The 13,648-nt window shown below is 43.7% G+C and overlaps 1 protein-coding gene across 1 annotated transcript in view; it reads right to left on the bottom strand.

Moving 5' to 3' along the window:
- Positions 1–3,245: 3,245 nt before the first annotated feature.
- SLC22A3 (solute carrier family 22 (organic cation transporter), member 3) overlaps positions 3,246–13,648 on the bottom strand; it is a gene marked incomplete at its 3' end in the record, with an annotated part of 19,347 nt that continues 8,944 nt past the window's right edge. Inside the window, exons 2-5 of the mRNA XM_010286619.1 lie at positions 9,425–9,528; positions 7,289–7,443; positions 4,409–4,574; positions 3,246–3,363 (exon numbers count right to left, since the gene is read on the bottom strand). Of these exons, the coding sequence (XP_010284921.1) occupies positions 3,246–3,363; positions 4,409–4,574; positions 7,289–7,443; positions 9,425–9,528 (543 nt within the window). The remainder of the gene's footprint in view (positions 3,364–4,408; positions 4,575–7,288; positions 7,444–9,424; positions 9,529–13,648) is intronic.

Here is a 13,648-nt window from a genome sequence, read left to right as displayed (position 1 = left end):
ATATTTTTAAAGATTTCTCATAACATAGACATATAATTCTGTACATGTTTAATTCTGCACAGGACAGTAAATCCATGCATGTCTATAATATATATGTAAATTAATATATACTAGAAATATATATATACGTCTGCATATGTCTATATAGTAGAATCATATATAAAGGGAGAGGGGGTTTTGATCCACAGTCCTCTCAAGAAGCAGCTCTTACTCAGCTGGTTGCAGTCCATTCTGCTTTTGGACAGAGAGCAAGAATGAAAAAAAAAAGCTTAAAAAAACCCACATGCTAGGATAGCTACAAGCAACTGGAAAAAAAAGAATTTATAATTTATAATGAAATTAATGAGTTCTGGACAGAGCTGACCTGTACCAGTGTCGTAACTCACAGAGCAAAAGAACCAAATGTTAATCTGTTTTCATACAAAGGTCATCTGTGGTTTCTGCATGCCAATAAAAAAGCAAGGCTGCTACATCCAGAGACAAGTAAGAGACTTGGCCAATAAAATTGTTACAGACATATTGGAAAATCTTAGCCAAAATGCATTGATGAACAATGCCTCTCCTCCCCTGGTCCCTCCACACCTGCAGCACTTTGCCTGGAATTCTGAAGTCACTTTATGAAAGCAAATTCTGACGTGAGTTAATGTGAGAAATACGCTTGATCCGCAACTAATGCGCTTCCTGGAGATGCTCTCTCTCCTCTGGGCACAGCACCAAGAATGACAGACATTGTATATAAAAAAGGTCCCAGGAACAGATCCAGCACGAGTCTGGATGTGTGGAGGTTAACATGCTGCAGCTGTGAGTGGCTTAAGGTCATGAGCAGGGACACTTCTGAATAAAATTAAATATAACTTAAAACAAAAAACAGGGAAACACACTCATCTCCATTCTGACATGACACTTCGAAAATGCTGATGTTTAGAGAGGGGAAGTGGGTGTAGGAACGCAGAGCTGAACGTGGAGGGGGACCTGCAGCAGCACAATCTTCCCACTATGTGTCTCAGGCCACACTCGGCACTGGGTAACGTTGACCAGGATGGCAGAACCTTACCCATGTATATATCCCAGCCAAGGACAATAAATAGATTTACCCTTTTCTCTCTCCTCAGTCCATCTTTTCAGTTTGTTTCTCTCCCACCAGTTTCAGTCTGCAGTCCTCCAGTTGCATAAGATGCTAGTCCGATGTGACTAGAAAAGCTTATTCTGCATTGTGGGACAGCTGTGGGCGATTTTCTAACCTTGGCTGGTATCACAGAGATGCCTTGGCTTCCATCAGAAACATGGTTCACTAATTGCTGGTCTAGCTTGTTACTGCTCGTCAAAACTCCTTCTGTCATGTTGCTTCATCGATGTATAACAGTCTCAACCGGTGTATCCCATTTCTTAGTCAAGGAAGTTATATATAACTTTTTCCCCTGGCAACTCCCCTTCCCCATCATTAACTTCTATGTGTTCCTCTGAGCAACATAACATTCATAGAAATGCCATTATAGCAACGTTACAGCACTTGAAGAAGTTGCTTCTGAATAAAGCAGCTGGCTATGGAAAGGTATATTTCAGCATACTCATCTCTGCTGATAGGTCTCGATTTGACTTTACAAAATCATTAGTCCAGAGTCATATATCCTAAGAGGCATAGTATAGGTTAGGGCCCAGCTTCTCTATGGAACCTGTTGTGTGAACTTTAACTTGCCAGGACTGTCATTAATTGTCATTAACATACACTTAATGCAGTAGAAAGGTAATGGAATATTGGTATAAATCAACCGGTCATTTCTATACTTCTTCTGTTGCCATATTCGTCTTATGTGCACTTTACGCAAGGTCTATATTTATTGCAGGAATGGTCCTGAATAAGCAGAGCTCCTTAGGCTGGATGGATGACTTATGGACCCTGTTTCTCACCGGGTAAATAAAATCCTATGGATTTAGGAACAGCTATCTGGTGTTTCAGAAGAGTGCCAATAATTACTGCTTGGATTTAATCCAGAATTATATTCTAGGATTTTGGTGAAACAATCCCACTTCTTTGGCTAAACTGGGCTAAATTGTCAGGTTCTCCCTTGCTTAAGAAGAGCAATGAGAAAGACCTCGGTAAGATACAAAGCTGTGGGAACCAAGGTTGCCGACTACCTGTTACAAAGCACATGCATCCCTTCCTGACAGGATGGGACACATCAGTCTCCTCCAAACACAGCCATCCCAAAGTCTTTGCCTTTAATCTCAGTGAAAATTTAGTTAAAAATCACACATGATAACTCTGTATATGTATTCAAATGAATGTATATGCATATGCAAGTATGTAGGCATACTACTGTGTACTGATAGATGGACTTTTTATGCAGGTCATTTCTTTTCTATAAGAAAATCCCAATTCTTTCTGAAATACTTGTAGTGGATTCAGTATGCCACCGTGGGCTGCTGTGTCCTAAAAATTTGCAGGTGTTTTCCTTAGTTCAAATAATGATTTCTAACATTACTATAGCTAGCATTTAGGCTCCAGACCTGGTTGGTTACAGACCAAGAACCTTGTCCACATCTGTTGTCGTCACTGAACCATAAGGGCAATGCGCTGGTAAACATGGTCTGAGAGCCAGACAATGCTACCCAGCACAGAACAAGGCAAACACTACAGTGACACAACAGTGTCATTTGAAAAACATCAGTCCTTTCAGTTCCATCAAGACCACTTGCCAAAGGACAGTAATTCTAATATATGTTGTCTTATTTTGTAAATAGTGATCTGAGACAGTGCTTCCCCTATTTTGAACTTTGGAGCATATTTCCCCCCTGTTGTTATAGAAGCAAATTTATACTTAAATTCCAATTTTCTATGTCATCTTCTCTTTGAGTTGAAAAAAGAAGTTCTAGCAAAGGAGCCAGTGAAGTGTATCCTGCTGTCCCCACTCCCTCTGTCAACTAAAATGGCAGCTGCTGTGAAATACCATTGGCCCTCAGCCTAGTTTCTGATATTTCTCACAAGTTTTTAAAGTAGGAGTGTTGCCAGTGAAAAGCCTGATACATTGTTTTGCAAACTTCTTCTATCAGCCCATATTTTTCTTGCCAGTTCACTTCTAACCTCTTGCAATTAATAAAGTTGGTATGGGACTGACAATCTTGTTCTGGTGTGACACTTCAAGAGCGTTTCCCATCACATAAAGAGAAGGCATTTTAACACAACTGAACCTCCAAAAGATGAAGAAATTTAGGAAAAAACCTCTAGCTCAAATTGATGACAGTACCTCTGAGTAATGTGGTGAAAGATATTTCCCATTGTGTTTTGCAATGTTGTGCATGATTTTTAATGCCTTCTCTCCCTTTTTGCGTGTCAGGAGCCAACGTGGAGATTCGGGAACCATCCTGTAAGAACACAGAAGCCATAAATAGGGGGTTTTCCCTTTAGCATAATAAGTAAACCAAAGCCCTTTGCCTTTTGCCTGTGTTAATATACAACACACTGATTTTTCAGTCTTCGGGATACAGAAACTCTTTTATGGACTGCTTTTCCAGCCAGTCTCCCATAAAATATCTGATTCTTGTGGGGAAGAAAGAAGAAAATAGACTGTACCGATACTCTGCAAAGCTGAAAAAAAAGAAATCTAACTAACTATTGCATCTGCACAATGGATGTCAAAAGTATGATGACCAACAAGCAAACCAGGTGGCTGTAGAACAGCGAGGAACAACCAAAGTTGACACTAAACCCATGTAGTACCAAGTACAGGCAGATCAGGAAACTTCTAGCTGTATCATTATAAGATAGGCACACACACACTCAAATGTATACATATTTTATAAACTGAATACAAAGCAATGCTACTGATTGGTATTTCAGTTTCTGCTAGCCTAGGGTTAAGATGAGTTGCAATTTAAAAGTTCACAACAGGCAATGTTTAAGGAAACAATGTATAGGAAGAGAATATGGGGATTAGTTTCTCTGGATCCAGCCCACAGGTTAGCTGCTCTCCACTGGGACAGATGTGCACCACAGCATAGTGCTCTGCTTTCTCATTAGCTATACTGCCCAACTCATGGGACCTGTAAGGCAAGTTCAGGGTTGAACTGAGTACGTAAGTAGAGGTAAAAGTGGGGTCCCATGGCTGATGGGAAAAGCAGACTTTCGTCAAGTTAAGCAGATAAACAGCCAGCCCCAGGTGAAGCAGGAGCAGAGCAGGGCTCTGCGAAGGGCCAGCTGTAGCTGATGAGAGGCAAATCCACAGCAGAAAAAGGAAATGTATGTCTGTGATTCACTAAAAAGAATTAAAAATGCCAAATCAACAATATGCAAAAATCTTCATCCTAACCTACAACATCTTTCACACTGGAGACTTGGGACCACAGCAGGAGTCTCAGGGTGCTCAAATAGCAATAGCAATAATGACAAGAGCAATGACTGCGATGTTACCAGTAGTAGAGCAGGAAGAGGAAGTTGGGCAGTGAAATGGCCAGCTGGATCCCCTGCCAGGTGGGAACCAAGTACGCAATTCCAGGGAGGATCATAATTCCCAGGGTGAAGAACATCTGAATCGCAATCCCAATGATCCGCTGGTCAGAACCAACAATCTCTGTCACTGAGCAGAGAGAAAGCCAAAATAAACAACACAGAAACAAACCTAACTCCAAAGAAAATTGTTAGTGGTGTAACATAAGGAAGGATAGTATTGTATCAGGTCACAAGACTGTCTAGCCCAGCCGTGTAAGTATGTCACCGAGGCTGTCCAGGGCAAGCACAGGTGACACCTCCTCATCAATTCACCCACTGTTCTTCAGCTAGAGGGGTTTCTGACTGCATGTTTACTAATGAACTAAATAGGGCCAGAACAGAGGTTTGAGATGTCATCATGACCATGCTTAGTGGTAAATTGTTAACACTCTCCCTGGCACAGTTTTGGCCCATGTCCCAGAGTAGAGAATACTCCAAGCAGGGATGCTGCCAGCAGGCAATGTGGACAAGGTGTCTGTGGGGAAGAGAATTTAGCCATACCATGCTACCATGCTGGTTGCTCTGAGGACTAAGGTATAGTCCACAGTTTGTTTTATATACTAGAACAAACATAGCCTTTGTTGGTTTGGTTTTTTTAATCCTTTGGTGTATTTTTTATTTTGTGAAGGTGTCTAATCACTTATGAAACCCATGTAAGCCCATATTTCAGGAAATATCACATGGCCATGAGATCCATAGTTGAGATAAGCAATACACGAATAAGTGTCTCATTTGTTTCAAAACTGTCACCACTACCTAGCCTTCAGAGTAAAAGCAGAGGTGTCTACTTTGGTTTATAATACACAGAAAACACTTCTTTTTCTTTTTTAAATTTTACTAAAGGAGACACAATTTTACAAGTCGCAGTGATTTATTTCAACCCACAACGCAGAGAGATATGACATATGACACCATTACTGTTTTTATTGACTATTCATGACATCTGCATGCCTCAGGGGCAACCCTGTTGCCCCAAGGTTGCTCAGCGCTGGCCCTGGAAGAGCTGGGTTGTATATAAGAGCAAAGAGAAGTTCTTGGGACAGCCTGTTGTGGTTCCAAAGGTTCTATTGGAGCAGGTCCAGAGGAGGGCCACAAAAATTATCGGAGGGATGGAACACCTCTCCTATGAAGAAAGGCTGAGAGAGTTGGGGCTGTTCAGCCCAGAGGAGAAGGCTCCAGGGAGACCTTATTGCAGCCTTCCAGTACTTAAAGGGGGCCTATAGGAAAGATGGGGACAGACTTTTTAGCAGGTTGCAATAGGACAAAGGGGGTAATGGTTTTAAACTAAAAGAGGGTAGATTTCAACTAGATATAAGGAAGAACTTTTTCCCGACGATGGTGGTGAAGCACTGGCACAGGTTGCCCAGAGAGGTGGTAGATGCCCCATCCCTGGAAACATTCCAGGTCAGGTTGGATGGGGCTCTGAGCAACCTGGTCTAGTTGAAAATGTCCCTGCTCATTGAAGGGGGGGGTTGGACTAGATGACCTCTAAAGGTCCCTTGCAACCCAAACTGTTCTATGATTTTATGACTCTATGATTACTGAATGGCTGATTTTCTTTTTCAGTAAGTCTGATGTCTCATCTCTAGTAGGATGCTTTCCTCAATGTCATGCTATTTCATGCTCTAGAGAAGGGTTTCCCTTTCTGAACCTGGCAGTCATTCAAGATGCCACAACAATACCATTTTCTCATGAAAAGTAAGCTTGCTATGCAAGGAGCTTCATTGCTGGGCCATGACGATAACCTATAAAAGGGTCTGGATCCCTGTTGTTTTGATGCTATCTATAAAACAGCTTCCCTTCCTTTTCCTTTTTCAGGAAATAATAATCCTAATAAGGACCCTGGTGTCCAGCCTGGCACTAAGCAAAGCCTCCCAGCTAAAGAATGAAAAGAAGGTATCCAAGTGTCTGTCTTCCTAGTGAGGAAAAGCAGTTAATGCCTCTAAGCATCTGTGGAAGATGTTCAGACTCTGCCAAAATTAATCATGTCCCTGTTTGTATATCTGTTTTATTTGGGACTTGCTCTTTAGGTTTTGATCATCTTGGTGATCTTCTATGCAATAAGAAAACCTTTATATACACACATTCTGCTCCTCCACCTCTTAATGATTTATGATAGTCCCTCCCCATTGGAGTCTATAGATGAGACATCCATAAAAGTCCGGAGATAACATCAACATAAAGTGTTGCATTGCTACTGAATTGCCTATGGCCAGCTGCTCACAGGCATATTCGAGTACCACAGTGATGGGTATGAAAGGAGAGCCTAGATAGTTCTGAAGGACACATCACTCTTGTTAATTTGCCCTCGTGTTACTTCTTCCTCACTCTTCTCCATGGGATTCTATGAGGTCAGGCAGGCATGTACACTGATGGTCATTCCCATCCTATATCAGCACTGAATATCAGAAAAAGTTTGTACTTGCTGCCGTTGTCAGAAGCCATCTCTACACCAGTAAATTAGCAGATACTGCCAGGTAAGGAAACATATTGTTTAGCTACTAGAAAGATCCCTAGCATGGTCTGGACAAAGGCCAGTGACTGCTCCCCCAAACATTCAGTTCAAGGATGAGCCGAGACCATGGATGATGCCAAGTTACAATTTGCATGCAGGCACCTTGTCTTGGAGGACAAGAGCATTAGCTAGGATGGACTTGGGTTATTCATTGTCTGCTGGTGCCAGGGCCAGTGCTTTGTTCCCAAGAAAAAAATATTATCAAGAGCAGATGTAGCCAAACTTCTTGTACTCCAAAAATCCCTCACATTACCTAACCAGAAAAGAAAGAAGATAACAGCTCTCACCGATCACGTAGCATGTCATCCAGGTTCCCTTGCCAAACACACCTTGGAGAAAACGGAAGATCAAAAATACAGTGAAGTTTGGTGCAAATGCCACTATGATACCACATATCCCAACCCCGAGACAGGAGAGCAGGTAGATGAGGATTCTGCCATATCTGTTGAAAAAGGAAAAGAAAGTGAAAATCATGAAAAGACACAAAGATTTTTTTTTTTCCTGGCATCTCATTTTCACGGTAGATCTGAAAGTGCCTTTTTGAGACTAGCTTTGTTCCAAAGGGAGGCTGCCTGAAGCTTTGTAGGGTTGTCCCTTGGGATATGAGACTCTTTTCCCTGTGGTAGTTACCACTGCCTTTATGTCACTAACTTTAAAACTGGTAATGTCCTCACCAAGCCCCCTTTTATTTTAGAAAACAGTTTGTCTTTTTGTATCTAAACTATGGCCTATATGTTACAGTTCAGATTTTTGATCCAGATGAAATAAGAGCAACTTTTGTTGGGGATTTCTCTTTTCACAAATTAGTCTCCTAATAGTAATTGCAGCCAGCTCTGTGAAAGTAATTTCTTCTTTAATTACTTTATGTGATTTTCCAGTGGTTTTTTAGGTTCAGACCACTGGTTTTCAAAGTTTGCCTAATCTATTCACGAGTGTCATATTCCAGCAAAAAACATCCTTATTAATAGGCGTGCCCAAGGTAAGCTGTAATTCCAAAAAACCAACAAAACCTCCCTGTAGTTTCATGGCAGCCATGTCCTTGGAACACAACTAGAATTTCCATTTTGATCTCTTCTCCATTGTTACCATTGGTGTTTTAAGAAGAAGAAACTGTGAAAACTGATGCAGCTGTTTATATTACCAAAAAGTATTTGAGAGAATATGTTTTTGTTCATTTTGTTCAAAAGGTTTCATGAGGAGAATTGATACAGGACAAAAATCAGGGTATTTTCAACCAGGTCGATTCTTTTTGGTCCTCTCAAGGACACAAAAGTCCACTGGTCTGGCTGCACCACATTCCCCCAGTGCTATCAATGTACAACATCATAGTTGTACAGTGGTTACATTATGCTTAATACACAAGTACTCCTAGATATATTATTTTCTTTTAATAATCATCTGTAATATCTACTCTTACACAGTCTTAAGGTGCTAGTATCACAACTGCCCAGCCAGACACTGAGCAGAGATAACTTAGGTCAGTCAGTGCCACAGCATATCTTTTCCACCTTACTTTTTCCCTTATTACTATATCCCTTGGAAAGATGATGTTTTCCTTGAAAGTACTTTTGTTTGCTAGCTCAAAATTTGTTATCTGAGATGACATTTCAGATAATTCTGTAAGTGTTCCTGCCTACGAAGAAATTGTACTTTAAATTATTAATACTATTATTACAGATATTAAAGAAAAATAAAACAGGCAGAAAGCAAGCATTTTGTAAACTGAAGAAATATGCTCTGCCATTGAAATAGTGCTCTCAGACAACACATAGGTTGACTACTGTCAATTATCAGCACAAAGCACAAACCAGGCTCCTTCCTTTACTCCAAGAGCAAGGTAGAGCTTATGGGAGCTCCCCGTTCCAGAGCAGGTTGGCTGCTCAAGCTTGAATATCACCCACATCTTTTCCTTGGTATTCATCCAGCTCTAATACAGTTGAGGACTGGCTGGAGGGAGCTATGACCTCGGTGGTTAAGTGTATGAGTCCAGCCTGTGAATGGAGAGAGTTACTACACTGAGTGCCTGCCTTCTTTCTTTGAGTAGCTGCTTTCTTCATCAATGATGCCTATTAAACATCCTCCAGTAAACACCAGTCCATAAAACTCTTCTGAATGCTTCCTTTTAATTTCTGTGCCCTTCTGCCCTTCCTGAGTCCAGATGTGCACAGAAAACATTAGAAATCACAAGAAAAGCTCTTTTCATGACATTTTAACGTCCAAACAGGATCAGTAAGTACGTTCGCGTGAATTTTCCAGCCCAAAAGGAAGCGAAGATTACATTGGCTGGGTTTCATTAACCCAGGCTGGAGATGTTTATCCAAAGTGAATTAAACCTCCAAATGTTGACGCATGGTTATTGCAGGTGACACTACAAGTGATTTCACCTCCGAAAAAGTCAAAGGACGGCAGTGCTTATACAGTACCTGTCTGCAGCATAGCCCAGGGTGAATGCACCGGCCAGAAACCCCAGATTGAGGATAGCCTGTGAGACATCCAGCATCCAGGCATTGCCGCACACAAGGTTATACTGTGGGAACAAGAGAGAAGCATAAACACCCCCAGTGGGTCATTCATCCTCCTCAGGGCAAAACATTATAGGAACTGCACCGAGCCAGGCAGGAACGGGAAAGGGAAGGGGAAGTTCAAATGTGCTTGTTCAACAAGCGAGCACCAGTGGGCCTGGGAAGTGCAGCCAGAGCAAGCACCCTTCAAGCTATGGTGAAGATAGAGGGAGAGCTCCTCCTTGCAAAAAGGATGCTGTGTTTCAGACATCAGTTGTCCAGATATGGAAAGCAAATTGCTCTTTCGCAAACCAAACACAACGCTGTTGAATATGTTGCCAAGGCGCAGCCGAGACTTTGTTTAGCGCAGAATAAGGGTGTGCAGCTATAGCCAATGAAAACATCAGCTTATAGAAACAGCTTAATTCTTTTTCTTAGTGCCTTCTAGATAAAAGCAAAAGTATGTGGTCTCTGAGGAAACTGAAGACAGATCTCAGATCTATTTCAGACACATTGAATATGTATTTTCTTGGTGTAGCTTTCCCAAACGTTTCTATTCCTTATACTGCAGTAACCATAACTCCCTAACATGACATTATTGGTGCGTATCTGAAGTATTCATTAACAGGGCTGGGGACGGGCAGGGGTGAGGGGAAGAGGGGAGTGGGTGAGAGGAAGGAAGACAAAGAGACTAGGAATTAAAACTAAAATTAAACTAAAAATAAAGTAGTTATCCAGAGAGCACGTCACTGGAAATTACTTTAGAGGTTCTTTGAGAATAAATATATACCAACCATTGCCTACCAAGTTCTGCAGACCTTACGGGAGCCAGGAGTACTGGTCCATACCTGGGGTAACCTTAGGAACAACACGGCCTCAGGACCAAGGGAAGCCATAGACAATAGCAGCTGCCACCATTTGCCCCAGAGAGACCCTTTTGTTTTCAGGCATGAGTTTTGTCGCTAAGAAGGTGCTGGTTGCTGAAGCCCACACAGCATGTCATGCTTGTGCTCCCCAGCACGTGTACCACAGTGCTCAAACACTGTGCTTGGACAGCGTGGCCACAGGGTGCATTAGAAAGAAGTTTAAAAGCCTCTTCTGCCACTCACAGTTCTCCAGGCTCCGAAATCTAGTGAGCCCAAGCTCTGTCTTAGCCCATTTGTCTGCTGTAATGCCCAGTGAGTATCGCCTGGGCCTGGGAGTTCAGAGGTGCCCGTACAGGAGATAGAGAGGGCACCTAGACCTGGATTTCACTGAGCCTGAATCTGGACCCAAAAACCTAAAGTAATACTCTTAAATATTTATTTATGTACCTAAATAAGAAACCATTTCTTTTAATATACTGAACTCCACACAGGTGCCATGTACACTCATTTCTATGGGCTATTCTTCACTTTTTAAAATTAAACTCCTCAGTTTTGGTTCCAGATGTGCTTTTAGCACTGTCACTGACAGTAACTACAGCAGAATCATTGTTGTTAGTTATGGTGATTTTACTAGAAGTCCAGGATTTGGGTTTTTTTGTGGCTTTTTGTTTTTCTTGAAGCCACAGGTCTGGGAATTTTGTGGTTGAGAACTGCAGTTCCCAGGTCTTACAACTGTGAAGAAAAACTTGGCTAGTAACCTCATAGGTTCCCAACCCGATAGATATCCCAACCCCAGTGACTTTAAACGAAGTCATGGTTTTGATGTCAACCCCATTACTCCAGGGAGCCGGACGGGCCACCTCTCAGCCAAGCCAGGCCATCAGCATCCGTCTTCCGCTTCTGTAAATCTTGAACAGGAGCTACAGAAACCTCAGCTCCCTCTGAAAGGAATAGAACCTGCTCTCAGCTGTCGTAATCAAGGGCTGTTGCAATGTTTTCCTAAAATAGCCTAAACATGGACCAGCACTTTCAAACGTCAAACACGGCTTAACCTCTTGCTTTTGAAACTATGACAACCCCAGAAAATAGTATCCAAAGATGCAGCTTTGGAAAGCGGAGGTTTTTTCATGAGAATGACTGTTAAAAGAAGATTTCAAAAGGCTGTACTGATGGCAGAGATTGGGGCTCTCAGAGGAGCATCTGAAGCCGCCTATACAGGGCAATACAGCTTACCAGAGGGCTAAAAACCAGCCACAAGAAAATACCAGCTTCAAAATCGTGTTGCTGAAGTGTAAAAGAAAAGGAAATAATCACATGAAGAGACAGGCAGACAGGGCAAGCAGCAAGAGTGGCTTCACATGAGCTCAAGGAAATTTCTCTGACTGTATTGCCCTGTACTGAGCTAGAAACTTCGCAGGCCACGTGTCTGGTGGGGGTCCACCAGCCAGGGCCCGTGCTGGACTCACCGGCCCCGCCATGTATGCCCAAGGGGACCACCCGGGCAGCTGCTGGCCTTGTACGCGCACAGGGAGGTGTCCGCCTGGCCTGGCTGGCGGGTCACTGGCACAGCTCCTCTGGCCAGCTTGGCCTGCACGTCAGGCGCAAGTGACACCCCCGGGCACTGCCTGTCGCTGCTCGGCTGAGCTTTCACACCATGCAGCCACGGCTCTCCTGGGACCTCACAGCGCAGCACAGGGCCCTCACCCTCCTTGTCCGTCTCGCCACACAGCTTGCACTCTTCGCTGCGGGTTTTTGGTCAGACCAGTGCCAGCAGGAGGGACCCCATGCTCTGCTGTGCGGGTGACAGCTCCGGTGAGAGGTCAGAGCCCAATATCACAGGCTTTTTTTACAAAATGCTCCATTATTTCATGCCTACCGGTGGCTTCAGAGCAGGCTGTGCTTTTCCCAGGCACCTTTCCAGGCTCTCCGAGGGGGGCTGTGCTGACGACGGGCTGTTCTGTGCTATAAATACCCTCTTGTGCTTTCCTGCGGGAGATGCTGGGGACTGAGCGCAGCCTGGGGGCAAAACCAGTGTTCGGGAGCTGCTCCAGTGACTTCGCTCAGCGCTTGCAAATACGGAGTGAGCGGCTGCTTAGGGTTATGGCTGCTGTTGCCCACACCTCCTGGAGTAATGAAATGCTTTAGGTAGGAAGGGACCTCTGGAGCCCTCTGATCCAAACTCCCACTCACAGCAGGACCTGCTTTGAGCTTACATTCAAATTCACATCAAAGCAGGTTGCTCCAGGCCTTGTCCAGCCAGGCTTTTAGCATCTCCCAGGGTGGAGTCTCCACAGCATCCCTGGGCATCGCTGTCCTTCCAGAATCTCCTCTCTGCTGGGGTTTCTAACTGCCCTCTGCTCTTACCAGCCTGAGGGCATTTCCCTGCTCATATTATTCCCTGTCTCACCTCTTTTTCAAAAATTGTAGCGATGGAGGGTGACAGAAGCCAGCATCAACCTGCGTCTCTGCTCCAGCTCTGAACACTGATTAACACGAACATTTGCACCATTACATTCTGCTTCCAGCAGACGCTTGTGGAGTGACCCTGGGCTCACCATTCCCCAGCGAGGCAGAGAGGTGGGGGGGTCCTCTGATCCCTCTTTACTGTAAACAGAGAGGACCCCCCCCACCTCTCTGCTAACTGTTCCCAGGAGTAACAGAGAGATCTGAGCCCGTGGTCTGCAGAGCACATTGTCCCCCAGCGAAGGTTAAGATCGCTCAGCACCTCACAAGTGGCTCGACTCCTTGAAAGATCAAGACCTTGGAGAGAAATACCAGGCTGGTAGATCAGCATGGAGGGATTCGTACAGGGCCAGGTTTAAGATCCCTTCACAGAATTGCCTGAGTCAGAGAGCAAAGCATCCTCCAACACTTGCAATTACTCCTGAAGCAGAAGGTCATGAGAGAGGACTCCCCCTCATAAGCCAAAACAGCCAAAGAGAGAATGGGGAAGGGAGTAAGTGTGTTATTGCCTTGCCAGAAACAGCAATAAATTAGTGTGACAACAAAATTTAAAAGTGCACATAATAACAAACCCATTAAAGCAATGTCAAAATGAGATGATGCTTACACAGACATAAAATCCATAAATAAAAACATTGTAGATCTCTTAAAATCTGCCAGCCCCTAACGTCAGTTGTTGATTTCCGAGACCAAGCCCCACATTTCTAACACCTATAAGCCGCACTGGGATTGCAGCTCTCCCCCAGCCGACACTCCAGGTTTCCCAAGGCCCAGGAGGCTACCCTGGCAGCCCAAGTGATGGCCAAGGGAGCGCTGG

This window comes from Phaethon lepturus, unplaced genomic scaffold, assembly GCF_000687285.1.
Source record: "Phaethon lepturus isolate BGI_N335 unplaced genomic scaffold, ASM68728v1 scaffold46464, whole genome shotgun sequence".
In the NCBI taxonomy this organism is placed as follows: Eukaryota; Metazoa; Chordata; class Aves; order Phaethontiformes; family Phaethontidae; genus Phaethon; species Phaethon lepturus.
This window is presented reverse-complemented; position numbering and strand designations above follow the sequence as displayed.